At 44.8% G+C, this 27,517-nt stretch overlaps 1 protein-coding gene across 1 annotated transcript in view; it reads right to left on the minus strand.

The window, feature by feature from the left end:
* PPP2R1A (protein phosphatase 2 scaffold subunit Aalpha) overlaps positions 1-27,517 on the minus strand; it is a 2,558,186-nt gene that overhangs the window by 649,269 nt on the left and 1,881,400 nt on the right. The window contains exon 11 of the mRNA XM_044079364.1: positions 14,968-15,028. Coding sequence (XP_043935299.1) covers positions 14,968-15,028 — 61 coding nt within the window. The remainder of the gene's footprint in view (positions 1-14,967; positions 15,029-27,517) is intronic.

Consider the following 27,517-nt stretch of genomic DNA (forward strand, 5'->3'; position numbering starts at 1 on the left):
CCATGAGAGAGCCCTTTTGCAAGCCTTGCTGAGGGGAATGGGGTGACTGAGAGGGTATCGACGGAAGGACCATTGGACTTGGAGAGTCCACTGCAAAACCCTCATGTTCAGGCGAGCCATGGGGAGCAGGGTAATTGCGGCCGCCATGGAGCCCAGCGCCCTCAAGACCAATCCCGCCGGGGGAGCCGACAATAGTAAAATGGCCCGCACATGTAGCCTCAGGGTGTGAAGTCGTTCGGTGGTTAAGAAGGCTAGTAAGTTGTTGGTGTCTAATCTGGCCCCGATAAAGTCTATCACCTGAGTCGGGTTGAGAAAGGATTTGTCCGTGTTGAGCAAGGTGGAGAAAGTAGTTCCTGGCTGAGCAGAGTAGATGCCTTGTTGGGGCGGTCAGGAGCCAGTCGTCTAGGTATGGAAACACCTGCATTCCCTGAAGCCTCAGGTGGGCCGCTATCACTGCTAATACCTTGGTGAACACCCTGGGGGCTGAGGTGAGACTGAAGGGAAGGACCCTGAACTGATAATGACTGGCTCCTAGCCAGAAGCGGAGAAATCTCCTGGATCGCTTGTCCATCAAAATGTGATAATACGCATCCTTGAGGTCTATCGAGCACATCCAGTCGCTCTCCCGCAACAGGGGGAGAATGGATTGAAGGGTGACCATCCGGAACTTTTCTTTGGTTACTGACAGGTTCAGGAGGGAGAGATCGAGGATTGGCCTTAGGTCCCCCCGTCTTTTTTGGCACCAAAAAGAACCTGGAGTAGTAACCCAATCCGAACTGGTCTGGGGGGACGTGTTGGATGGCTCTTTTTCCTAACAGCTGCTGAATTTCCGCAGCTGCAGCCTCCCTCTGATCGGGTGGGATGTCGGGGAGGTGTTTGGGTTGGTGAGGGGTGTGAGAAAAGGGAATTTGGTATCCTCTGGATATGATGCGAAGCACCCAGCGGTCTGTCGTGATGGACTCCCAAGCTGCCAGGTGCCTCGAAAACGTCCTCGACTGCCTCCAGAGAGGAGTAGTCGGGCAACGTCGGGGAGGTGTTTGGGTTGGTGAGGGGTGTGAGAAAAGGGAATTTGGTATCCTCTGGATATGATGCAAAGCACCCAGCAGTCTGTCGTGATGGACTCCCAAGCTGCCAGGTGCCTCGAAAAACGTCCTCGACTGCCTCCAGAGAGGAGCAGTCGGGCAACCCCTCAGGGTCGCTGGGTGGGCCAGTCAGAGAAAGCTTCTCTGGACCCACCATTCCTCGGGCCCCCTCTGCCTCTAGGGCGGCGTCCACCCTGTCCTCCTCTGCCACGGAAGGACTGGGGATCCGGAGCGGACTGGGATTGTTGCGACTTCCGGAACCACATCTTCTTCTGTCCCTTTTGGTTCTTGGAGAAGGGACCTCTGGGGAGCAGAGAAGTGGACTCCGATGGCAGACGTCTTCCCGTCCTTTTCGCTCTGGACCAAATTCTCGCGAACGGTCTTGCCAAACAGGGCAGAACCATCGAAAGGGGCATTCACAAATGATGCCTTGAAGGGTTTCGCGAAATCACAATGCCGGAGCCAGGCCTGACGCCGCATGACGAGGCCTGTTCCACTGGCTCTAGCGGCTCCCTCTGTGGCGTGGGACAACAGCCGCATAGAGGTGTTAGATATGGACCTGAGAGTGGCCATCCGAGTGGAGTACAACCGCTTGTCCTCCACCGACATGGACTCTGGGGGCGACACAGCGTACTCTTTGATAAGGTCCCGCTGCAGTCGAATAACATGTGCCATGTAGTTCAGAGACCTCACCGAGAAGGTCGCTGAACTAAAAGCCCGCATCCCTAAATGGTCCATCAAACGGGACTCCATGATAGGTGGATGGACCGAGGGACTCTCCTGAGCTTATTCCCTCTTGGTGGCCGCCGCCACCAACATGGCATCTACGGGGGGACCCTTGCTTCAATGGGACCTCTCGGAGGGTGGACTAAGGATTTTATCCGGGCGTTTGGGGACTGGCTCCACAGTGTCCGGCTCCTTCCACGCCCTAGTGGTAATAAGGTCCACTAAGGGGTCGGGCGGAGGGGACACCCAAGAGGTAGATGGGCCTGCTTTGAATGCCTCCAGGAACACGGATTCGTCCAAGGAAGCCTTGGGGGCAGACCACCCCCCTCTTATCCTGAGCATTTCCATGACATCTCCATCCTTGGGGGGTGACCTAGGGGAGCCTTCCCCTTCATCCAAATCTGTGTCATCAGTCAAGGACTCGGGGGAGTCCACGTGCCTCCTCTTGCACTTTCGCTTGTGAGGGATGTCCTCGGGGGGGGGCTGTCCGAGGACGTCTCACCAGCCACGTCCTGTTCCAAGGGAACGACCTGGGACATCGAAGCAGGCTGTCCCTGGGGCCGGGTGATGGAAGCCGGACCCAACAGAGAGGGAGTGCGGGGCGGAGCCGAAGCAAGGACCGGGGGCCTGGAAGCACTCGACAGTGCCCTCTCCACCACATCGAAAGCCGAGGGAGAGCCGCTCTCTCTGGGATCCGAGAGCAAACCCTCGCTCGGATCCGATGGATGGATCGGGGTCGGCGCCGAAGCCATCGGATCCGACGGACCAGTGTGCTCCGACCTAGACGGAGCCGAAAACAAACTAATTCCCTTGGATCCGACGCTCAGCCCACGGCTCCGAGAGCCAGGATCCGACAAAAACTGACCCGACAGGCTCGAGGGAAGAGTCGGCGCCGAAGTACCCGATACTGTCGGCACTGACCCACCTCCGGCTCCAAGGCTGCTCAGATCCGAAGGCTCCAAACCCGGGAAGCGGGTCGGAGAAGGAGCTATCGGGGCAAAGAAAGGTGTCGAGCTCCCTCCTGGAGGGGGGGGGGAGGCAGGAGCACTCCCATCTGCAGTTGGGCCTGGAGAAACCTTCGCATCATCCGGTCCAAATCTGCGTCGGAAAGGCTATGAGTCAATCTCGATGAGGCCACCAAGGCTGGCCGGGAATGCCGCCTCGATGACCTCGACGGAGATCGGGTCTCCTCCTCCTCGGGGCCCGGTGAAAAGCACGGAGACCGGATCCGAGAAGGAGGAGACCGGGAAGCCCTGGAGGGAGAAGACCGCTTACCCGGGGGGGTGGGGGGGCTGAAGCGGAGGCCTCGGCCCGCCACTTGTGATGCTTCTCCCTCCTTTTTTCTTTCCTGGCCTCCCTCTCCTCCGGAGCTGCAGCGGGAGTTTGAGTCCCGACTGGAGGGAGGGAGGGAGGCAGGAGTGGCCGCCGCCGGAGCTGGGGAGGAGGCCACAGAAGCACCGGAGGCCGAGGCCGAAGCCGAATCCGGGGGCAAAGGTCCCGCTAGGATCAGCTTCGACCTCCGGTCCTTCAGTGCCCTGGGGTTGAACGCCGCGCAGATGGAACACCCAGAGGAAAGGTGTTCAACCCCAAGGCACCGAACACACCGAGTGTGGCCATCCGCTGGGGAGAGCTTATGGCCACACTGGGTGCACTTAGAAAAGATGGGTTTTGGGGCCTCAGACATCTTAAAGAAAAAACACACTCGTTAGGCCCCAAACACACAACACACAGAAGCTACGCACCAGCGAAGGGGAGGGAGGGCAAGTTTAACTAAGAGGTATTAGTTAAAAAGGGAAACCTGACCACAAAACACACTCGTACACTTAAGGATAATAAAAAAAAAAAAAGTTTTAAAAACTCTCACAAAAACACTCAGAAGACCCTACGAACCAGGAGCTCAAAAATTTAGCTGCTGACAGAAGCGCGGCAAACTAGATCTGAGGTTAGTCAGGGATGGCAGGGGATTATGGGTGAAGGGGAGGAGCTAGGAGCTTGGATCTAAGCTGTGAAAGATTGCCGGGTCGGATCCGAATCCCAAAGGTTGCTGACAAATGAAGTCAACTACTTCAGATCTGAATATTTCTTTGCTTGCAAAAAGCAATGGCTGGAGCCAGGCATTTTGTGAAAACTCTGGGAGCAGTGGATAAGCCAAAGGGAAGCGCAGAGAACTGAAAGTGCATAGATCCTCCCCTGAAATGTACATATTTCCTGCAAGACTCCCTGATTGGGTTGTGTAGGTAGGCCTCTTTTAGGTCTAGAGTGGCTAACCAAGCATCCTTGGAAAGCAGAGGAAGAAGCTGCTGGAGAGTGAGCATTTTGAATTTTGGTATCACCAGAAAGGTGTTTAGAATGGCTAGATCGAGGATTGGGCACCAGGTGGCCTCTTTTCTGGGTACCAGGAAGAGTCTGGAATAGAAACCTTTGCCTATGTGGTCTGCAGGAACATGCTGTATTGCCCTCATGGAGAGCAGGGAATGGACTTGCTTTCTGGCCTCTGCCCACTGGTTTGAAGGAAGATCTGGGAACCCTTTTGGGGTTGGCAGAGTGTGGAAATAAAATTTGTATCCCTGGGACACTATGTTGAGGACCCATCGGTCGTTGGTAATACAGGCCCAGTTGTTTGCATGGAAGGACAGTTTTCCTCCTAGAGGCACAAGCAGGTCGACAGAGGTAAGGTGTGGAGGTGTAAAGCCATTGTGAGTGCTTACCATAAGGGGGTAGCTTAGCACTCCATGTTTTTGAAGAGGAGGAACTCCATTGCTTAGATCTCTGCATTTCCTTGGACTGCTGTCTGGGGGGGGCTGTGTTTCTCCTGGGTCTTGGCTGAGCTGGCCTGGATGGGGTCGGAAAGGACCAGTGCTCGGAGGGGCAATGCCTACTGAACCTCGGAAGCTGGACCTGTAAAAAGTCTTTGACTGTCTGCATAGATTTAGCTTTTTCTTCCATCTTTTTCAAGACCTCTTCTGCTTTGGTGCCAAACAAATTGTCTTTGTTCAATGGTGCGCCCAATAATTTTGATTTGACATGGTCTGGCAAGGTCTGTTCCTTAAGCCAAGCATGCCTTCTAAGGACAGAACCAGTGACTGCTGCCCTGCAAGATGCTTCTAAGGCGTCAAAGCCACATTGCAAGGTGTGCTTAGTAACTTGGCTTGCAGAATGCATAAGCTCTTGCAATTCTTTATTTTCTGCACAAGCAGGAAAGGAAGATATTTTTTGTTTGAGGAGTTCCATGGTATGCTGCTGATATTTCAGCATGTGGAACTGACAATTTAGTGCTCTAATAGCAAAGTGTATACTTTTTTACCCCATCTGTCTAAAGCTCGGGAATCTCTTTCTAAGGGGGTGGGATTCTTAGCTGAGGTTGATTCAATTCCTTTAGGTCCTTGGAAGATGACCTCTGGGTCAGCAGTAAGATTTTTGAAAAGGAATTTGTGAGAGTCAGGGACTCTGGAGTACCTGTCAGGTTTCCTGGGAGCAGGAGGAAGGGTGTCAGGAGTCAAAATGGGTTTCATAAAAACATCATCCACAACATCCAGGACAGGAGGAATGGCTAAAGGTCTGTGCTGTGGTAAATCTAAGAATTCCCTGGGGCTCTTTTTTGACTGAGGATAGTCCTGACATTCCCATTCAAAATGCTCCCTTAAAGTATGGAGGGTTTCACCAAATAAAAAATCCTTGGGAGGAGAGGCAGAGGGAATGGATTCCTCTGTATCAGAATCCTCATAAGCAGAGAGGGGTTGCATGTCTTCATATTCAGAAACCTCAGAGTCATCGGACTCCTGTTCAGATAAAACTACTGGGGACAAGTCTCTTTCTTTTGGAAGGGGTAGCCTGGCTTCCCCTAATAAGGTCTTCCGCCATTTTAAGCATTTGAGACTGAGGCATGGAAGCAGGTGCCCGAGCTTGGGTCGTCAGTTTTTTAGGAGTAATTCATACCCTGGGCCTTAGAAACTCAGTAGTTTTAGAAATAACTGAAGACACAAAATAAGTTGTCGGTTTGTGTCGAGTATCGGTAGTGCGAAGAACTTTCTCGGAAGCCGGTGTCTGCTCAGCGGCTCCGGACCCATCCAAGGTAGAGACATCCACAGGATCCTTAGTCGAAGAAGAGTCTCGCGGCATGCCGGACTCCAAGTGGGTCTCGGTAGCGGCCTGCAAATCCACAGAAGTGGGCATTAGGGGCTGTGAAAGCGCCTCACTGAGGACCGGAGAACTGACGACTAGCTTAACGGAAGCGTCGTCGGCAGTTTTGGACCTGTGCAGTCTGTCTCTGTCTTTATCCTTACGTTTTTTTGGAAGATCGGTAGTCAGATGGCTTACCGAAGCCATATCAGAATAAGAGGACTGAGAGCGAAAATATTTAGCTACAATAAGGGCCTGATGACGTATAGTTCTTGTGTTGAACAAAGCACAAAAGTGACAGCGAGGGATGTCGTGGTCTGGGCCTAACAGGTGACGCAATAAGAATGGAAGTCTCGGTGTGGTATTTGCTTTCCACAGGCGAGACAATTGTTAACTTTTTCTGACATCGGTTAGAGCAAGAAAAAAGGACCCCGATGGGGTACTTAGCTTTAGAAGACTTCAACTTAAATTCGGAAATGAAAACTCAAGTAGCGGCCGACCGGCACTCATGTGAACTGCTTCTGCTTCAGGCTCCTTGGCAAGAAAGACTGATGTAGTGGCGTCGGCTGCCTGATTTTATACCACTGATGACCTGACGTCAGTCCTGGAGCGACAGCAACCGATGCAGAAATACTAAGCCTCTGGTATTCGGGCCGACTGAGGGCTACCCCTTGCAGGATAACCCAAGTGCGATGACTGCAACAGTGAAATACGAAGAACATCAGATGGCTTGTAAAACCTAGTCCGACCAAATCCACCACTTGAGATCACTCTTGCATGTGTGAATGATTCGTATTTGAGCTGACATGGGTTGGTAAAGAATTGAATATTGTGTTGCTAGCATCCACTGTAGGATCCTCATGTAAAATCTGGCTAAAGGTACCAGTGTTATTGCTACTAAACTGATCGTAGAACACAAAGATCAAGCGGGCTGAAATCTTGGTAATGCAGATTTTTCTGACCTGTGACTATAGTCTGAACCCTTGAAAAAGGTAGTGAGGGTATCGCTGACTGATTTAAACAGTGCTTCTATAAATTCCGAATTCTGAGTTGGATCCAGTTTAGACTTCTCATAGTTTAAGGTTATCCCCAGATGAGAACATGTCTGCAGAACCTGATCTCTTGCCCTTAACTGGTGCCTGATCACGGCGGTAATGAGCCAGTCATCTAGATATGGAAACTCCCAGAAAACTTGCAGTCTCATGTAAGCTGTTACTACTGCCATACAATTGGTAAACACCCTGGGGGCTGTAGTGAGACCAAAGGGCAGAACTCTGAAATGGTAATGACTGGCTCCCAGCTGGAAGCGTAAATACCTTCTGGATCACCTGTTCATTTTTATGTGATAGTATGCATCCTGAAGGTCTATCGAGCACATACAGTCATCCTTGCCCAGAAAAGGGAGAATAGACTGAACCATGACCATCCAGAATTTGGTGCATCGAACTGACTTGTTTAAGTTACTGACATCCAAAATTGGTCTCCAGTCCACTGCTTTCTTTGGCACTAAAAAGAATCTTGAGTAAGTTCTGGATTCTAACTGGTCTGGTGGGACCTCTTGGATGACTCTCTTCTAGCAGCTTTCAGATTAGGAGGAGGTTTTTTTTTTTCCTAGATTCCTCTGAAGCCTTGGAGGAAGAGGTAGAAGGGCTTGAAGAAGGAGATTCAGGCCTCTTACATTTTTAGGGGCTATAGCTCCAGATAAAGACTCTTTGAAAGAAGAATGAAGAAGCCCTTTGAAAATCAATTTATTTTTTCTATCCACATTCGGGGCCGGTGCACTCAGAGAATGTATCAGAGCAGAAGATACAATCTTTGGATCAGATACAGATGTTCCCAGGAGACTCTGATCCAAGGGCTCCAAAGCCAAGGGTTGGATTGGAGAAGGAGCCAAGATGGGTGAATACTGGTAACGGTCTTCAGACCCAAAAGGATAGGAGCCATGAGAACTCCCATCTGAATCTGTGCTGAGAGAAACTTCCTCATTATTCTATCCACATCTGCTTCGGTCAGGCACCTGTAAAAATGAGAAGAGGCAGCCAGTGAAGGGCATCTAGAAGGGTGGTATCTCTCTAAAAAAGGTGATGGCAGCCAGGAGGGAACAGGGTCTACAGACGACACATACTGGCTCCGAAGGAGCTGTTTCAGATGTGAAGATATCAGAGCTGATGAAGTAGATCAAGCATCTGAGGCAGACAGCTCTGAAGATTTAGTCTTCGTATCAAACCATTTCAACATTTTACAGGCTAGCTCCGTGGTAGAATCAGAAGATAGAGTGGAGGACACAGAAGGGTCTGATGGCTGCCTTCTAGGCTCCTTTTTGTCTGATTTGGAGGGTTGAGAGCCAGGTAATGATTCTGAGAGGGTTGTAGGGAGAAGACCTCCCAAAATAAGCTTATTATTTCAATCAACTAAGACCCGCGGACTAAAACCTTTGCAAATATCACACGCCACCTTTAAGTATCTCATGCCTAAGCAATAAACACAAGAGTCATGAGCATCTGACAGGAGGATCTTATGTCCATACTCTGCATTTTTTAAAACTGGAATCTTTTTCAGCCAGCATATAACAAACGGCATAATACTAAGAAGTTTTTTATTTTAAATTAGGAAAGAAAGAAAAAAGAAAAACTGCCAACAATGGTAATAAAAGAAAAAATACCAACAATGGTAATTAAAGAAATTACCACAAGGGTAAAAGTAAATAGGAGAAAGAAATATCATCAATAGTAATTAAACTACACTAATATGTGTGTAGGAAAAGGGAGGAATAAATGAGCTATATAGAAAAAAAAATGATAAAGATAGTAAAAAAAAAAAAATATATATATATATATATATATATATATATATACATACATACATACATATACACACACACACACACACACACACACACACACACACACACACACACACAATCTGTTTACTTATCCAACCAACTAACAGTAAAGACTGCAGCTAACAGCAACCACATCTGTATGTGAAGGTAGCAAACGAGATCTGAGGTATGGTAGAGGACTACAGCATTATGGGTAAGGGAGGAAGTCAAGAGTGTCCAGCATTCACAAGCTGTAAAAAGCATCCAGGTCGGATCTGAACCCCAATTATTGAGGAATGACTGAAAATTGACATCATTAGAGGTAAATGTTTTTGAGCAGCAAGATTAAAGTTATAGCTGCCGGGTCAGAATTAAAGAATGTACAAAAACTTAAAAAACTGAGGAAACTTTATATAATCTCTCTGCCTTGTTAGGGGCGGCACAGTATCAGGAAAATTGCAGGCAGTGACATACATCCTCCAGTGCTGACAGTACTGGGGAAATGGGTGAAGGTTCTAGAAATTCCTTTTGGAACAGCTCATAGTATTTTTAAGGTTACTTGGAAACCTCCGTGTTCTCCACTGAAAACACTGGCACATTCTGGAAATAATCTCAAGAGAAAGATAAGAACCCCCACAGGGAGAGTCAGACATGCTCTCCTCTGAATCAGAAATCTGTGGAGAAAACCTTGCATCCTCCTGTCCAGATTCAGAATGTTGAATCATTTCAAGAAAGGGGGCATTCATTTTTCTTTTACCAGAAACTATCCTATAAGAAGGATCAACAGCCTGAATTAGATCATGAGCCAGATCTACTAACTACTCCTGCCCAGGGAGATTTGAGCAGTGGCAGATACATATTTAGTTGTTTCTTTTTGACATGAAAAAAATGGAGCCAACAGTGTTGTTAATGGCAACAGTAGTTTCCCCAGGGACAGGCACAACATTCAGACTAAACAGGTAATACTTCCCTTCTCCATCTCTCAGGATCAACAAGACTGGCTCTCCCTTGCCCTCTAAGGGGATCCGAACAGCTTCAGAGGATGTGGCTAACCCCTGTTCCACAGTGGCTGCAGCTGGTACACCACAGGGATCTGGGATAAAAGATGAGTGGTCTGTTGAACTAGCCTTGACCACAGCAGAGTCACCTATATGCGGCTGAGGCAAACTGCTAACCTGCTGTTGTGCCAAAGGCTGTTTGGAAGGAGGACAGACCATAGGACCAGTAAGCAAAAAACAGTGCTTCTTTTCAGAGGAAAACAAGCAACAAAAGTAGGTAAAATTTTAAAGATGTAAAAAGTCACTTTTCCCCCAAGAAAAACAAAGTAAAAAGTATTTAAATGTAATGTGTCATCTCCAAAAATAAAATAAATAAAACTGTTATGAGAAAAAGTGTTTTTCAACTACATTTAACAACTTTTAAACTGACAGGAAAAAAAATGTGCTCCTGTTTCAAATTACACAAGCCTCAAGACAGTTAATTAAAACACAAAATTCTAGAAGAAAAATAACTTTCCAAACTAGAAAAGTACGATTAAACAATAACTGCTTTAATGTGGAAGGATTTTTTCTCCAAAGGGAACTTATCCGCCCAGCAATGGAATAACACAGGTCACATGACAATCCTTGAAAGACTGCAAATGAGCACTCTCTTCGGCAATCAAGAAAGCTCAGAAAGGCCTGGTACTCAAACTTGTCCTTTTAGGCAGCTCAGCTTGAGCTGCCAAAAGGTTTGAGAACATGGAAGGTGCCCTGAAGCTTTGGAAGCTGGCCAGCTATTATATCCTTAACAGGATATAACCCATATAGCTAAGGCTACTTCAGCAGTGATCAATACGATGAACATCTCCGTTTAGCATTCATCTGTGAGGGTCATCCAAGAACATGCTTAAAGAATCTTCAAGTACATTGTCCTCTGATAGGATGCACACCATCTGAAAGGACAGATTTATCTTTTTCCCCAAATCGATCTTTATCCACAATAATTTATATACAGTATTAATAGATGTATTACACAAGTTTGTGTGTGTGTGTGTGCGCGCGCATACAGTGGATATAAAAAGTGTACACACCCCTGTTAAAATGCCATGTTTTTGTGATATAAAAAAAAGTAAGACCACAATAAATCATTTCAATACTTTCCCACCTTTAATGTGATCTATAACCTGCACAATTCAATTGAAAAACAAACAAATATGTTAGGGGGAAAAAATATAAAAATAATAAACGTACAATAAGCTGGCTGCATAAGTGTGCACACCCTTAAACTAATATTTTGTTGAAGCACCTTTTGATTTGCATTTACAATAATATGAATAACATTTACATAATCATTTAAAGGACCATAGGCAGATGCTACTCTACTTAACATTCCATCAAAATGTATCAATATACTAATATCGCTACCCTTAGAATCTACAAAGGTATTCCTAATAGTACAACTGCACACTGAAGAATTAACACCACAATTATCACATATTTTATCCATTTGTACTTTGCAAGTAAATTATAAATATCATCAAAATGTGTTTCTTGAATTTTTTTTCTGGACAACTTTTAATATAATTCATGCTTCTTCTGATTTGAGACAATGTATGTGCACTATTCACATTAACGCTTAAAATTCTGATAACCACTTCCTCGAATAAGAAAGACAAAAATATACATACCTTACATACAATGGGAACTAAAAACACTATGAAATCTTACATATACCATAATCTTATTCTTCTCCTGACTCTCTATACTCCACATCCCTGCATAAAATTCCTCTAATTTTCTAATGGAATATACACTACTAGTTGCCCGTATATACTACTGTTACGTGTCTTGTATTGATTTGAATTTCATCACATTTAAGTTTTTGACCTTTGATGTTTTGTATTACTCCATTTATGACCATGTTCTTCTTTATTCTTATTTGGTGTGTCTACTTACTAACTGCAGCTTTTCTCCTTCTTGTATTGATTTGTATTAATCACATTTAAATTTATGACTTTTATGTATTGTATTACTCTACGTCTACTTACTAACTGGAGCTTTTCTCCCCGGGCCTCCGCTGAAAAAGGACATGTGTACAGTCGAACCATCCCAGTAAACAAATGTAAAATAAAAAAATAATAACAACAAGTAGAAAGAAAAGACAAGCTCTCACTACACCTGTACTCAAGGTAAAAATAGGATGGTTCAGAAAAAAGTCTATACAAGTCCAAGAAAAAAGTCCACTTCCATTTGAATCAAAGTATCCTGTGTGAAGCAGTGCTCATAATAACCCTAAGGACATTCAATTGATGTTTGGATTCACTGGGAAAGTCAAAAGTTAATGGTACTGATTCCAAACAATACTTAATTTGGTGGGATAAAGGAAGGCATAAAGGTTGATTTGACACTCTGTCATAATTCAGTTCTTACTGTTGAAAAAGCCTTCTGGTTTTCAACTATTTTATATGAGAGATCAACAAACGCAGAGATTAGAAGCCCTTCTACAAGACACAGCTTTCTTCAGTACAGCAGCAGAGAATTTTTTTTCTTTACTGCTGCTTTTTAAGAATTTTTCCATAACAGGTCTACAGCTTACATTTTTATTATTTAACTGCTGTCTGCAAGAAATGTGATGGTGTTGATCCATTTCTATGTTTAAATCATCCTGATGAATGTGGATCAGGTCCCATTGAAATTGGAGGTTTCCATTTTTTTTATTTCCAATACTTTGGTACAATATTGCAAAAGAGTTTTTATATTTGTAATGCCAGAAAGGTTGTTTGAAGAAAGTGGTAGACTTAAGTTCCTATTTTTTTGTTAATATTAACCCCTTTCTTTTTTGCTTTAGACATACTATTCAAACAGTGTGCCAAGCTGTGATTCATCCTCACTCACTTCCACAGAATGTAGCGTTAAATGCATCGCATGCAAACCTAGAGTTTCTACTCCTCAGGAATGGACAAATTTGTCTTTACAGTCTGATCCCATGCCATAAGAATTAGTCTGCACAGTTGGTAGAACATGATTCTCCCATTTGCCAGTGAGCACATTACTGCAGTGTTGTCTATGAATGTTTAGGGATGGGCTAATTTGCATATGTGAAAAAAAAAACAGTGAAGGGCTAAAATCAGGGCCATCTTTTATTTCACAATGATATCCTCTCCTGTCTATCTGGGGGACCACTGGAAGTAAATTGATAAACAACCAGATCAGACTCCCCAAACCAGGTCTGATGCATCTGATGCATCTGTGTGCAGTTCCCGGTTGGAAGTGGGTGGGCAAAATGGAAGGTCTGGAATTAACTGGATCCAGGATATCTACCACTATAAGTCTTTCTTGAGATGGGCAGGGCAGGAATTTGGCAATCCACTGAACGACTCTGCTGAGACCATGGAGATTTCAGGTACCACTGGATCTTCCTCATGTGTTGCTTGGCAAAGGAAAACACTGGAATGGCTGGTAACATGTATACAAGGGTTCAAAGAGTATCCCTAGCAGAACTAGACTAAAGAGGGAGGAGGAACTGTACTTTCTCTTGCTAGGAGGGGCAGATATCCAGTCTGCAACCCATGAAAATCAGATCCTTCAAGGGGATAAGAAAAGATTTTTGGAGACTGAGAGTAAATTCCTAGCCTCTCCAGGAGTGAAATTGTGAAAATGAGGTTCTGGTGTAGGGTGTCCTGAGAGGTAGCTTGGATAAGAACGGTGTCTGCAAAAAGCAATGCTGGGGCAAGGAACTTTGTGAAGACCATGGAAAACACAGATAAACCAAAGAGTAAAGCAAAGAACTGAAAGTGTGATGAAAAGGCAGAGAACCTGAGGAATTTTGTGTAGGTGGGGTGAATGAGTGTATGTAGGAGTGCATTCTTCAGGTATAAGTAGACTAGAAAGGCCAGAGGAAGGAAAACAGGAAGAAGAATTTGCAGTGATATCATCTTGAAAGATGGCAGCTGCAGAAAGGCAAAATGCAGAAAAGGATTATAAGTACCCTTTTCATGGGGACCAGACAGAGTCTTGAATAAAAAGCTCTTCGTTGATGCTGGTGTGGCACTGGTTCTATGATGCCCTGATCAAAGAGGACCTACAAGAGAGGAGAAAGCAGGTGTATTTGGTTGAAAGGAGGAAGAGGAATATCTCAAAGATGGGATTTTCCTACAAGATATCTTGTAACCCTGGTGAATGATGGATAACACCATTTGTCTGTAGTGTTGAATTCCCAGGATGGAAAGGACAAGTTTAACCCTTTTTGACAAGGGAATTCCTGGACCAAGGAGGGAGGAAGATGGCAGCAGGTAGTCACACTGACTTGTCTGGAAAATGAGGTTTTCCAGATTTGGGTATCTGGTAGGCTAATCATGAAATCTGTTTCTGGGCTGTTTCTTACTGGGATTAGCCAGGTAATTTCTTTGACATCTAGACAATGAAGCAAGAAAAATCGGTTTAAAATTCCTGCATCATTTTACTATTCTTTTAAAGAGACTTGAAAAGTTCTGCTATAGAGGGTCCAAACAAGGTCCCAGTGAAGAGGAAAATCCAGAAGCTTGACCTTTACACCCTCTGCAGTTGTATGCAACATTAAGAAAATCCTCTAATAACTGATCTAGTAGCAGCAGTCCTGGAAGAAGCTTCTGTAGCACAATAGCTGCACTTAACTAGATGCCTAGCAACTTGTGTAGCTTGCTCAAGCATGGAAGTTGTTTGCTGCTTAAATTCATAATTTTCAAGGTCAGCTATGGTCTTAAGATTCTCCTAAAATGGACAAACGGCATTTTGTCATTTCAGTGTTGCAATTTTTAAGTTCTGAAATCCAGTGTGTGACAGAAGTACAATCCTTCTTCCCATACCTGTCCATGGTCCAACTAACTGTCATATGGCAAAACTTTAGCTGCTTGCTGAAGCTTAGTAAGCTTATCAGTAGAAAAAGAAGGTGCCCCAAACAAGTACTTATCTGAATACGTGTAGGCAATTGTGGCAGTCAACAACAAAGTGGAATCAGATAGCTAGGAGCCAAGATCCTGCATTCAGCATGGTGGCAAGACAGTCTGAGTATCTTACGCTTCTATGTCTGCTTGTGTACCCATGGGCTTAGGTTATACATCAGCCATACAAGTCTAGAAGTTTTTTGGATTTAGTAAACTGGCTGGACATCAGGTTATCTCTGCAAGATAACACAACAGTATTGCAATACTGCAACAGTGATCTAAGGCAGGACATCATCTTGCATTATAAGCATACTTACCATGATCTACCAGCCAAGCCATACATAGGGAGTTCAATTTTTCATCAAAAAACTCAACACCCTAGGAACAAAACAGACGACAGTAAATGATGACTGGCAACTTCAGAATATAATGATACCACAAATAGCACAATTTCAAACACTTATTCATAAAGAAAACAATGCTAATACTTTGCATTCAACTGTGTTACTTGCCTTAAAAAAAAAAAAGAAAACTTGTCATTTTTACTTATTGATTTGTTTTGTTAACTGAGCTGACTGACCCATGGACTCCTTTCAGGCACAACTCAGAACTATGCTTTTTCACTTTTAAATATGCAAAAATGTATGAAGTACTTGGGGAAGCTCCTGCCACACCTAACTCCCAAATGCCAACTTCATTCATTATCTAGGTCTTTTTTAATTGTAAGTGTATTCTTCCCAAACAATAAAAGAAATTAAGAAGACAAATTATATACTTTATTTTGGTACGGATAAAAAAACAACCATTTATGGTTTTCATTAGTCATTCAAGCTTCAGGATTTGCATGGGCTACACATGTGCAACACACACACGTGTGTGTGTGTGTGTGTGTGTGTGTGTGTGTGCATATATATGTATAGGTTTACTGTCATGTACTTGACTCACAGGAGGTCCCGTCTTCGTATGCTCAAAACCAATTTGCGAAAGTTGAAATGTCAAATTCTGGTATACCTGACACAAATGCTGAACTCTGAAACCTTTAAAACTCCCTACTGCTCTGGACCTAAGAACAAGCATTACCATGGGTCTAGAATGGGGCAAGGATGGACAGTCAGCAATGGCTTTTGACAATCCAACTTCTGCAATGTGGGAGTCGTGCAAGTGTACTTGACCGCCTGTGAGTCGAGGAGTTAATGACAGTAACCATACACACACACACACACGCATATATATATATATATATATATATATATATATATATATATACACACACACACACACACACACACACATATATAAATATATATATATATATATACACACAGATACATACATACACCTTACATATATATATATATATATATATATATATATATATATATATATATATATATAGGTATATATACACATATATATATATATATATATATATATATATATATTTATACATATACATACACATACACACATTGTCTCTCTCAATTACGTATACATATCTATATATACAACACACACACACACATATATATATATATACATATACATATATATATATATATATATATATATACACACACACACAGACACACACACACACACACACACACACACACACACACACACACACACACACAGATATAGTTGCGTAAGTTACACATACCTGGAGCAGGACATGCCTGTAGAACAAACTGTCTTACTGGCAGAATGGACAGTAGTGTCCTGCTACTCTCCCCTATCAGTCAATCAAAGCTCAGAACTCATTCCACTGCTTGTCTGTGAAGGTGAAGAACAAATCAAATGGCAGGAACAGGACAGCCCTCGCACTCCCAGTCCATTTCAGTTTTCTACAGTCCAACAGGAACAGCAAATGAAAAGTACAGTTTTGTACCGACCATAAATGTAGATGTTCGAGTGCTAATACAGCTGCAGTCATAACAGATGGGTTATCCTGCCGTCAGGCGGTCCCTCGGTCGGCCGAATTCCAAAGTCTAGGTCCGGCATCGGTTGTCGTCACTTCTTCCCTGATGTCAGTGCGGCAGGGGTATAAAAGAACCAGCCGACGCCATTTTCTTCAGTTTTTCTTGCCCCAGATGTCAGGTGCCCCCAGAAGGAAGGCAAAACATAAACTCATGTAATAATGCAATATAATATAATCAAAAAACAGTAGTTTGCAAGCAAATACACCATAAAGAATACCCCAATCAGGTTGTATGAGGAGGTGTTTGTCATAAGGCCTGTCCCAAGAGGGGATGGAGGGAGGGAAACCTGGACTGCAGCTGTATTAGCACTCGAACATCTACATTTATGGTAGGTACAAAACTGTACTATGTTCATCGTGCATACAGCTGCAGTCATAACAGATGGGTAGAATCCCAAAGCTAAAAAGGGGTGGCAGGCACTAAGTGGAACTAGGAGGAGCAAGGATGCCCTGCAAGACTGCTGTGGCAAAGCCCGCTCTAGATTTAGAGTATAGTGGAAGGTGATAGTGCTTGGAGAAAGTGTGCACAGAACTCCAAGTGGCTGCTTCCAAAATATCCTTGGTAGGAACCCCCCTGAGGAAAGCTGCAGAGGTAGCTGTGGCCCTTGTGGAGTGAGATCTGATGCTTGTAGGTACAGTTTTCCATGAAATGAGTAACAAAAGCGTATGCAGTGGGCTATCCATTTTGAGATTGTCTGTTTGGAAATAGCCTTTCCTTGAGCACCTGTAGCATAGGACACAAAGAGTTGCTCTGATTTTCTGAATGGCTTTGTCCTGTCCAAATAATAACGAAGCTGTCTGTGAATGTCCAAGGAATGTAGAAGTCTTTCCCCTTTGTTTTGTGGGTTAGGATAAAAGGTAGGTAAGTGTATAGTCTGATTCAAGGCTACACTGGATACTACCTTTGGCATAAAGGAAGGGTTGGTTCGTAAGGAAACTCTGTCCTGATGGAAAATGATGAAAGGTTGCACCACCATGAGGGCTTGTAGTTCCGAAACCCTGCGTGCTGAGGTGATAGCCAGAAGAAAGGCTGTTTTCCATGACAAATATTGTAGTTCTGTTGAGGCAGCTGGCTCAAATGGAGGTAGAGTCAGTTTTTCTAAAATGAAGTTGAGGTCCCAAGCAGGTACTGGTGGTTTCCTTGGGGGTTTTATATTCTTAGCCCCTCTGAGGAACTCTCTTAAAAGAGGATGAGAGAATAAAGGAGGATCGGTGTTGTATTGTGCAGAAATGGCTGAAGCATGGATCTTGATGGAGGAGAAGGAAAGTCCACTGTTTAACATCTCAGCTAGGTACTGTAATATTTGAGGTAAATTTAGAACCCAAGGATTCTGGCCCTTTTTCTGATTCCAGGCACAAAACCGTTTCCATTTGGCGGAGTAGGCTTTTCTAGTTGAAGGTCTTCTGGCCTCCAAGATGACATCCTGCACCTCCTTGGAGAGGAGGGTCTGTTGGGAAATCAAGGAATCCTCCATGCGGCTAGATTGAGGGTTTTTAGCTGACTGTGAAGAGTTTTGAAGTTGTGTTGGGTCAACAGAAGAGTCACAAGAGGCAGGATCCATGGAGGGGAATGCGTCAGGCTCTTCAGGAGTGGACACCAGTGTTGCCTTGGCCAGTCTGGAGCAATAAGAACCATCTTTGGCCTCTCTGCTCTGGCTTTTAATAGAACTTTGGGCAGCAGAGGAAGAGGTGGAAAGGCATAGACTGTCATTGTTGTCCAATTGAAAGAAAGTGCGTCCACTTTCCAGGACTGTGGATGATAGGTCCTTGAGCAAAATTTTTTCAGTTGGTAATTTTTGTGGGTTGCAAAGAGGTCTATGTCTGGCCGTCCCCATGCCTGAATTATCTTTGCGAAAACTTGAGGATGCAACTTCCACTCATGTTGATCTGTCATATTTCTGCTTAGGTTGTCTGCCAGCGTGTTTTACTTTCCTGGCAGGAATTGTGCTTGAAGCTGGATTTGCAATTCCAGAGCCGTGTTCCAAAGGGACATGGCTAGTCTGCACAGGGGGTATGAATGAGTTCCTCCCTGTTTGTTTATGTACCACATCACTGTGGTGTTGTCTGTCCTTATCAATAGCTGGCCTGGATGCAGGAGGTCTTTGAAGGCCATAACAGCATTTTGTACTGCTAGCATTTCCTTTTGATTGATGAGTAGGTGCTTCTCTTTTTGGGACCATTTGCCCTGAATGCACTGATCTGTCATGTGCGCCCCCCAGGCGTAGTCCGAGGAGTCTGTTGTGATGATTTGATTTGCTTAAGACATGCAGAAGGGGAGACCTATGTTTCTTTGGCATGCTTGAGCCCACCACAGAAATTCCTTTTGAAGACATGGAATGAGTGGTATAATTGTTTCCAAACTGTGGCTGTGTTGAGACCATAAGTTTTTTAGGTACCATTGAAGTTTCCTCATATGCAGCTTTGCACATGGGATCAGTAGGATGCAAGATGCCATGAATCCCAGAGCCTGCAGGACTTTTCTTGCAGTCAGCCTGGTGAAGGTTGCCATTTTTCTGAAGTATTGAGATAGTTGCCCTTGCTTCTCTGGCGTGAGGTAGGCCATCTGGGTGTTTGTATTCAAGCTGGCACCCAGGACAATTATTGCTTGAGAGGGTATTAGTTTTGATTTCTTTTTGTTGACTGTGTATCCCAGAAAGTTCAACAATGTTATTACAAAGGCCAGGTGTCTCAGAAGTATGTGCTTGCTGTCCGCTTGGATCAGGCAGTCGTCCAGATATGGGTATATTTGTATCCCTTGAAGTCTGCAGAAGGCAATTACTGATGCCAGGCATTTCGTAAACACTCTGTGCGTAATAGATAAGCCAAAGGGCAATGCAGAGAATTGATAATGGGTTGAACCTGCAAGAAATCTGAGGTATCTTCTGCAATCTTGTCTGATAGGGACATGCAGGTATGCCTCCTTGAGGTCCAATGTTACCAGCCAAGACTCCTTGCCCAGCATGGGAAGAAGCTGCTGTAATGTGAGCATCTTGAATTTTGGTACGAGTAAATATGTGTTTAGGATGGATGGGTCCAAAATAGGTCTCCAATCTTTGTCCCTCCTTGGTACCAGGAATAGTCTGGAATAAAAACCTTGACCTTGTTCTTTTGCAGGTACCTCTTGAATAGCTTTCATGTCCATGAGAGCTGAAATTTGTTTTTGTGCCTCTCCCCTTTGATTTTGTGGCAGGTTTGGCATGCCTCTCATTTTTGGAAGGGTGTGAAAGTGGAATCTGTAGCCTCTGTCTATAATGTCCAGGATCCATTTGTCTTTTGTGACAATATGCCAATTTTTTGAAAATAATGCCAGTTTTCCGCCTAAAGGTGCTGCCATCAAAGCTTTGCTTGGCATGCAAAGGGGAAAGTCATTGTGTCTGCTTTCTGAATGGCTGTGATCTATCTTCTCCACCTCTTGGTGCAGGTGCTTGCCATTGTCTGGCTCTAAATGATCCTTGAGATTGCCCTCTACCCCTCGGGCACCTGTATCTACCTCTTTGAGGTCTGTCCGTGGCTGGAAAGGACCAATTTTTTGAAGGCCAGTTTCTGCTGAAACGTGGAGGCTGTACCTGTAGGAAATCTTTCACTGTTTGCATTGATCTTGCCTTTTCCTCCATTTTCTTTAGGACCTCCTCAGCTTTAACACCAAACAATACATCTTTTTGAAGAGGTGGATCTAGTAATTTAGCCTTGACATGATCTGGTAAGGTTTGCTCTTTGAGCCAAGCATGTCTACGTATGACAGACCCTGTTACAGCAGCACTACATGAGGCCTCTAAAGCATCAAAACCACATTGCAAGGTATGTTTACCCACTTGCTCTGCACTATGCAACAAATCCTGTAACTCCTTTAAATCTGGTTGTTCAGGTTGTGTCATTTTGCTTTTCAACTAAGATAACAAAAACTGTTGATACTTTAACATATGGAACTGACAGTTTAATGCTCTCATGGTTAAAGTGACCGAGGTGTATACCTTTTCCCCCCACCTTTCTAAAGCTCTGGAATCCCTCTCTGAAGGTAATGGATTTTTGGCAGTAGAGGCCTTAATTTCCTTGGGACCCTGTGAAATAGTTTCTGGGTCAGCAGCATGGCTTTTGTATAGGAATTGGTGTGAATCAGGAACCCAGTAATACCTGTCAGGTTTAACAGGAGCTGGAGGTAAAGAATCTGGGTTGAGGCTGGCTTCTGTGTACACATCATCTAATATATCCAAAACAGGAGGGATAGCCAGAGGTCTGTGCTGAGGAAGCAAGAGAAAATCCCTGAGCCTTTTCTTGGAATCTGAGTAATCTTGGCCTTCCCAGTGAAAGTGTTCCCTCAAGGTATGTAAGGTTTCCCTAAAAGAATAGTCCTCAGGGGGGGAGACCGAGGGAATGGACTCCTCAGCATCAGAATCTTCAAACGGGGAATATGAAAATTCCTGGTCCTCAGATTGTTCTGAGGTAATAGAGGCTTGGTCTGAGGAAGGGTAGTCTTCCTCCAGTCTGGGCCTTTTGTCCGAGGGTGGTTGAGAACCCCTGATAAGAGTAATCAAATCCTCTGCCATTTTGAGCATCTGTTTTTTAGGTATGGGGCCTTGAGAGGGGCTCTGTGGAGCTTGTCTTTTAGTTTTCATGGCTGCTTTAGATTTTGTGAAAGCCTTAATGGAGAAAGAGGAAGGCCTGAAGACACCTTGAGAGGTGGCAGGTCTGTCTAAATTCTGAGTTTCCCCGCCAAGAGTGGCGGTATCTGTAGTTGGAGTGGGGGCCAAGGAGCCTGCGACCTCAGGCACAGAAGACACCGCTAAAGATGCGTCATGGGTACTCAGGGGCTGCGTAGGTGCCTCGCTGAGAACCGGAGCACCTGTAGCTGGCTTTAGCGTGGTGTCGGTAGAAGTCGCGGACCTCGTATGCCGGTCCTTATCTTTGCGTCTTTTACTCAAAACTGGAGTCGGAGTATCCGACGACATAATGTAATTAAATTTTTTACCAAAATAGTGCTGGGCGAACTCCGCCCGACGCTTAATAGTGCATTTGTTGAATCTAGCACAAAAACGACAGGCCGAGACATCGTGGTCTGGGCCTAAGCAAGGAATGCAGAAGGAATGAAAATCCTTATGCGGTATTTGCTTCCCAGAAGAAATGCAATTATTAACTTTGTCTGACATCGGTCTGAGGCAAGAAAAGTTTCCCCAATGGGGTACTTAGCTTTCAAGAAGACTTCGGCTGAAAAATTTTCGTAAATCTCAGGAGCTGGCCGACCGGCACTTGCGAACTGCTTCTGCTTCGGGCACCGCGCGGCAAGAAAGACTGAAGAAAATGGCGTCGGCTGGTTCTTTTATACCCCTGCCGCACTAACGTCAGGGAAGAAGCGACGACAACCAACGCCGGACCTAAACTTTGGAATTCGGCCGACCGAGGGACCGCCTGACGGCAGGATAACCCATCTGTTATGACTGCAGCTGTATGCACGATGAACATCACAAGCACTGCAAACACATACTATTCCATACCAAACACCACACACACACACACAAACTAAAAAAGATTGCTGAACCAAACTGAAAAGCACCTCCTACAACCAACTATGCATACCCAACAAAAAGGGGGATGGTGGGTGGGTAGTGCAATTAAAGCAGTGTATTCTGCTAACATCTACTGTTACAGGTACATGGAACTTATGCAACTATATCAAGTTCAACAAACACAATGCCTTACTGGCATATGGGTAGATTCCAAAAGCTTAGCCAACCTGGTAGGAGGAAGGATAAGAGTACAGGAGCACCTGGAGAATGGTCCTCATGAATTCTGCACTGGATCTAGAAAATCATCCAGTTTGTGGTGCTTTTTGAAGATAAGGATGGAGGACCCAGTTGCTGCCTCTAAAATACTTCTCGAGTCCACTCTTTTCCAAAATACCACTAATAAGGAAAAGGCTCTGGTGAAAAGTGGCCTTACCTTGTCTGGATTCACCTCATCATTGGTGGGTGCAACAAAAAATAACAGCAGAGATCAGCCCATGTGCAATGAATTGCTTAGAGGCAGGTTGACCTTTCTTTGCCCCAGAAAATGAAATAAGAGACACACAACCTTCTTAAAGGGATCTGTACTGTCAAGGTAGGAAATAGGTTGCCTATGCACATCCTGTCAGAGCACAACACTGTGCCATACAGACTGAGCAGACCCGCACGAGTAGAAGCTCAAGGCAGTGGTGTTTCAAATCTAGTCCAGATATGGGGAACTTGGCATCTATCCCTTACACTTAGATTCCTGACAGAACAGAGACAAAATTAAAGAAAGTGAAAAATGAAATAATTTTTGGCCTGAAAAAAGGATAAGTGTGTTACACAATCCTATCCACATGGAAACTCAGGTAGGGTCATGCCACTATGAGAGTTTGCAGATGTCAGAGCTATAAGCAAAACAGTATTCCACGTTAAGTAAGTACAGTTGTGTAAAATCTTACCATTAACAGCAGATGTCCTTCTTTTCACCGTTGCAGTACTCATTAAAGAAGAGATGTCCCACCGTGGGCAGCCCGACTCTCAGCCAGTACAAAAGAGCCTAAGAGAGATCTTGTTTGCTCTGTGCATCACATTTATGCTCTCCACACAGGACACTGGGCATAAAAGGGACATATGGACACAACTACCTAGAACTGAATAGCCCCAGAACAGTATACCCGCCACAGGACAAAGGAGGCCATGCACATCCAGAAGGAAAAATGCAGAATAAACAAGAGGGGGAGCACAGAAAGGATCCAAGCCTTTAGCTTAGCTACAGCAAACTTCTTTTGTAGCAGGTTTCTGGGAAGTTGATATGATGTCGACGGCCATAATGGGAAGCCTGGTGATTGTCCTTGTGAAGGGATTAGGGCAAGTTCAGCCACTGAACTTGTGGCTGAGATAGGAAGCAAAAAGGTCACAGCACTAGTTGGCCCCAAATGCTGAAAATCAAAGTTGCCACAACTGGACTGAGGGATGCCTAGTGAGGAGTTAAGATAGTCCTTGCTCAACTTGTTAGCTAGAGCACTGGAACACCTCTGAATGTCCACTGCTATCAGACAATGGTGAGAATACATTGTCCACTGCCAAATCCTTATGGTTTCTTGACACGAGGGGTAAGAATGAGTCTGTCATCTGTTGAAGTAACAAATAGGTTCATAGGTTCATACTAGGCTATCTGCCCTGGGGCAATTATAAGCCTAGCCCGATTCTGTATGGCTTACGCCACCCCTTGATTTGAGTATACTGTGCCCTTTTTTAAGGTTTAGTTTACTGTGCCTCTGTCTAATAGTGACACAGGAGTAATCCCTGGGACAAACCTACGATCCCCCATCCACTTATCGAGATTCTTCTTGAAGAGATTCAGTGAGGTGCTCTGCCTCACATGAACTGGAATTCTATTCCAGAGCGAAGGGAGCCTCTGGGTTATGAACCTGTCCCTCCAGCAAGTTCTATTTATTTCTGTGCTGAGGTTCAAGTCCCTCGAGCGTGTGGCTCTAAGGGATTTAGATTTACTGAGGTGGAGCATGTCCATTAATTCTGGATTTGACATAGCTTTGTATGTCAGGCATAGATCGCCTCAGTAGGCGGTATGCAACTGAGTAGAGCTGGAGTTTTTAACCGAGCAGTATATGGCATCTGTTTGAGACCCTTGATCCTCTTGGTGAGATACTTTTGGGGTCTTTCTAATTGCTGCAGGTGTCGGGTAAGGTACATCCCAAAAGGGGCATTGTATTCTATGATGGGCCTGATGAGGGATGAATAAAGGCACGATTACCTCTCTTGATCTAGATGTGAAACCCTTCGTGATGAGGTGGGCTATGTAGAAGGTCTTTCTAACCACTTTGGCAATGTGGTTTTCAAAGGAGAGATTGCTATCAACTTGGGTCCCCAGGTCCCTAATAACTTTCTCTGTACTTAATGGGTTTCCGCCTATGTGGTAATTTGTGGGCACATTGTTTTTGCCAAAGGGTATGACTATACATTTTTTGGCATTTAGCTTTAAACCATGGCGCTGGCACCAGTTATCTGTCTCTGTGAGACCTTTTTGAAGGATGTTTGTGTCAGCTGGAGAGTTGATTATGGCCCAGTTTGCAGTCGTCTGCGAACTTGGTGAGCCATAGTCCTCCCACATTTGCCTGTACCTCGGAAAAGTATATACCGAACAAGAGTGGTCCCAGGACAAAACCCTGTGGGACGCCACTTGTGACCGGTTTCGAGTCTGACATGGCTCCAGCAACTCTCACTCTGTGGGCTCTGTCTTTGAGCCAGTTTGCGACCCATCTTGTGACATAGGGGTTTATATTTAAGCTGGATAGCTTATCTATGATGCCCGAGTGGGGTATTGTGTCAAATGCCTTTGCAAGGTCCAGATAGGCTGTGTGGACTACCTTCCCTTCATCTATGGCTTTGGTGACTGTTTCAAAGAAGTCAACCAGGTTCAAAAGGCAGGATCTGCCCTTGACAAAGCCGAACTGGGTAGGATCTAGTGTCTGTAGGTCCCCAATGTCTTTGTTTATGAGCTCCATGATGATCCTCTCCATAGCCTTGCAGACTAAGCTAGTCAGGCTTATGGGGCGATAGTTTCCAGGGTCCGTAGAGGCTCCACCTTTGTGGAGTGGGACCACTGTTTCTCTGCGCCATTCTGTGGGCACATATCCTGTAGTGAGGCTGAGATTGTATAGCTGTTTTATTTGAGGGATTAGTTCCTCTTGTAGTTCATGTAGGACGCAACCTGGGACGCCATCTGGTCCCATGGAAGCAGTGTTTTTTGCTTTGGAGAGGGCAGCCTTCACCTGAGCATCTGAGATGTTTGGGAGGCAGCCCTCTGCCGGGATAGATATTTGCTCTTTTGTGGGGGAGGGGGTGGAGAAGTTTGCACTGAACCTGTCTGCCAGGATATTGGCGATGTCTGTGGGTTCAGTGTATTTTCTGTCGTTTAGAATCAACTCAGAACAAGTCTGGGAGTTGCATCCCAGGTTTCTAACATAACTGAAAAAAGCCTTATGATTGTCTTTGGTGTCCTGTGCAATTTTTCTCTCGAAGCTGGCCTTGGAGGATTTTATGAGGGATCGTAATTTTTTGCTAGTACTGATCAGCTGTACTGGTAGCCATGCTGTCTGTCTATAAAGGGATAAAATATTTGGGGAGGTTATCCTGAAGAGTCTGCAACACTAGGTGGACAGCCCTCATCTCCAAGACACTGATGTAAAGACTGACATCCAAACTTGACCATATACCTCAGATCATTCTTCTTTCAAAATGTCCCACTCTCCACTCTAAAAGGGGGGCATCCGTGGTCACTACTTCTATTGCTGGGTCTGTCTGAAAAGGCCACCCTTCTGTTACTGAAGGGGAAATAATGCACTACTCGATGTGTTGTCTGCAAACTCTTGTGAGTTGAATCTTGTGTAGAGGGTGTAAGTTCTCAGACCACTGAACTGCTAGCGTCCACTGTAGAATTCTCACATAACAACCAATCAAAGTCAATAGAACTGAGGAAGCCATGAAACCTATTAGATGTAGTATTAATCGTGCTGGCGGGTGGAGATGATGCAATGCCTGTAAGGACATTTGACTCAAAGAGCAAATTGTGTTGTGGGAAACCAACAATCTGCAGAGCTGTACTGCAGTGGCATCCAATAAATTCCATCTGTTGTACTGGAAGCAACTGATACTTTTGAAAATACACTGTGACACTAAGATCCTCTAAGCATGGGAGAAGGTCCAGATGGTGTACTAGAAGATGCCTGCATGTACCAGGTTGGAGCTAATCATCTAGGTAGAGGAAGACTTGGATCCTGAACGTGTGCAAGTGTGCCACTACCACTGACATTATCTTGGAGAATACCCTGGGGGCTGTGGTTAGACTGAATGTCAGGGCTCTGAACTGGAAGAGACTGACTCCCAGTCAGAAACAGAGAAATCTCCTGGCTTGCTTCTCTATTTTCACATAACAGTAAGCATCCTAGAGATCGACTGAACACATCCAATCGTCTTTCCTCAGAACAGGTAATAAGGGCTGAATTGTGACCATCCAAAATTTTGTCTGTTTTACAAATTGTTTGAGGTAGATGAGATCCAAAACTGATTTGAGGTTCCCCTGCTTTCTTAGGAATTAAAAAGAACTTTGAGTAGACTCTGGACACTAACTGGTCTTTGAGGACCAGTTGGACGACTCTTTTATAGCAGCTTTGAAATTTCTGCTGCTGCTGATTCTCACTGACTGGGTAGAACATCAGGAATCACTTTCTTCCTTATGGGAAGACAAGAAAAGGGAACAGAATATAGCCACTGGAAATTATATTCTGCACCCACTTCTCTTTTGTTAAATCTTGCCAGGCTTGGTGGTGCAGAGATGAGCATCCCCCAAATGCCTCCAGAGTGCAGCAGTCAGGCTAACCTTCAGGGACGCTGATAGGGCCCACATTTGGTAAATGGACTGTGGAAGCCCTGATTATGTGGTCCACCTCTGCTTCTAGGGTGACATCCACCTCTGCCACATGGATATCCTATCACCATGAGAATCCTGGTAAGAACTCTATGACTTACAAAACCACATCTTTTTACCAGCTCTCTTATTCTTGCAATAGAATCTTTAAGGCATGAAAACATTAATGCCTAGTGCAGAGAATGTCTTGACATCCTGTTGGCTCCTAGTCAACCTGTCTTTCACTTTGGGCCCAAAAAGTGTGAAGTCGTCCACGCATGGTGCCTTACCATATGACTTGTGCCTACTGCTCTTGCTGGACCATTGGCTGCATTAGAAATGAGATGCACGGGTAGATTAGAGGTTGACTGCAGAGTTGATAGCTGGGAGGCCACCGTCTTTTGGATGTCTGCAAGCAGAACTCCAGAAAGATGACTGGAAATTTCTTTGGTGAAGGTCTTCTGAAATCTGATGACATT

This window comes from Protopterus annectens, chromosome 8.part0 (genome assembly GCF_019279795.1).
Source record: "Protopterus annectens isolate FY-2018-M chromosome 8.part0, PAN1.0, whole genome shotgun sequence".
In the NCBI taxonomy this organism is placed as follows: domain Eukaryota; kingdom Metazoa; phylum Chordata; order Ceratodontiformes; family Protopteridae; genus Protopterus; species Protopterus annectens.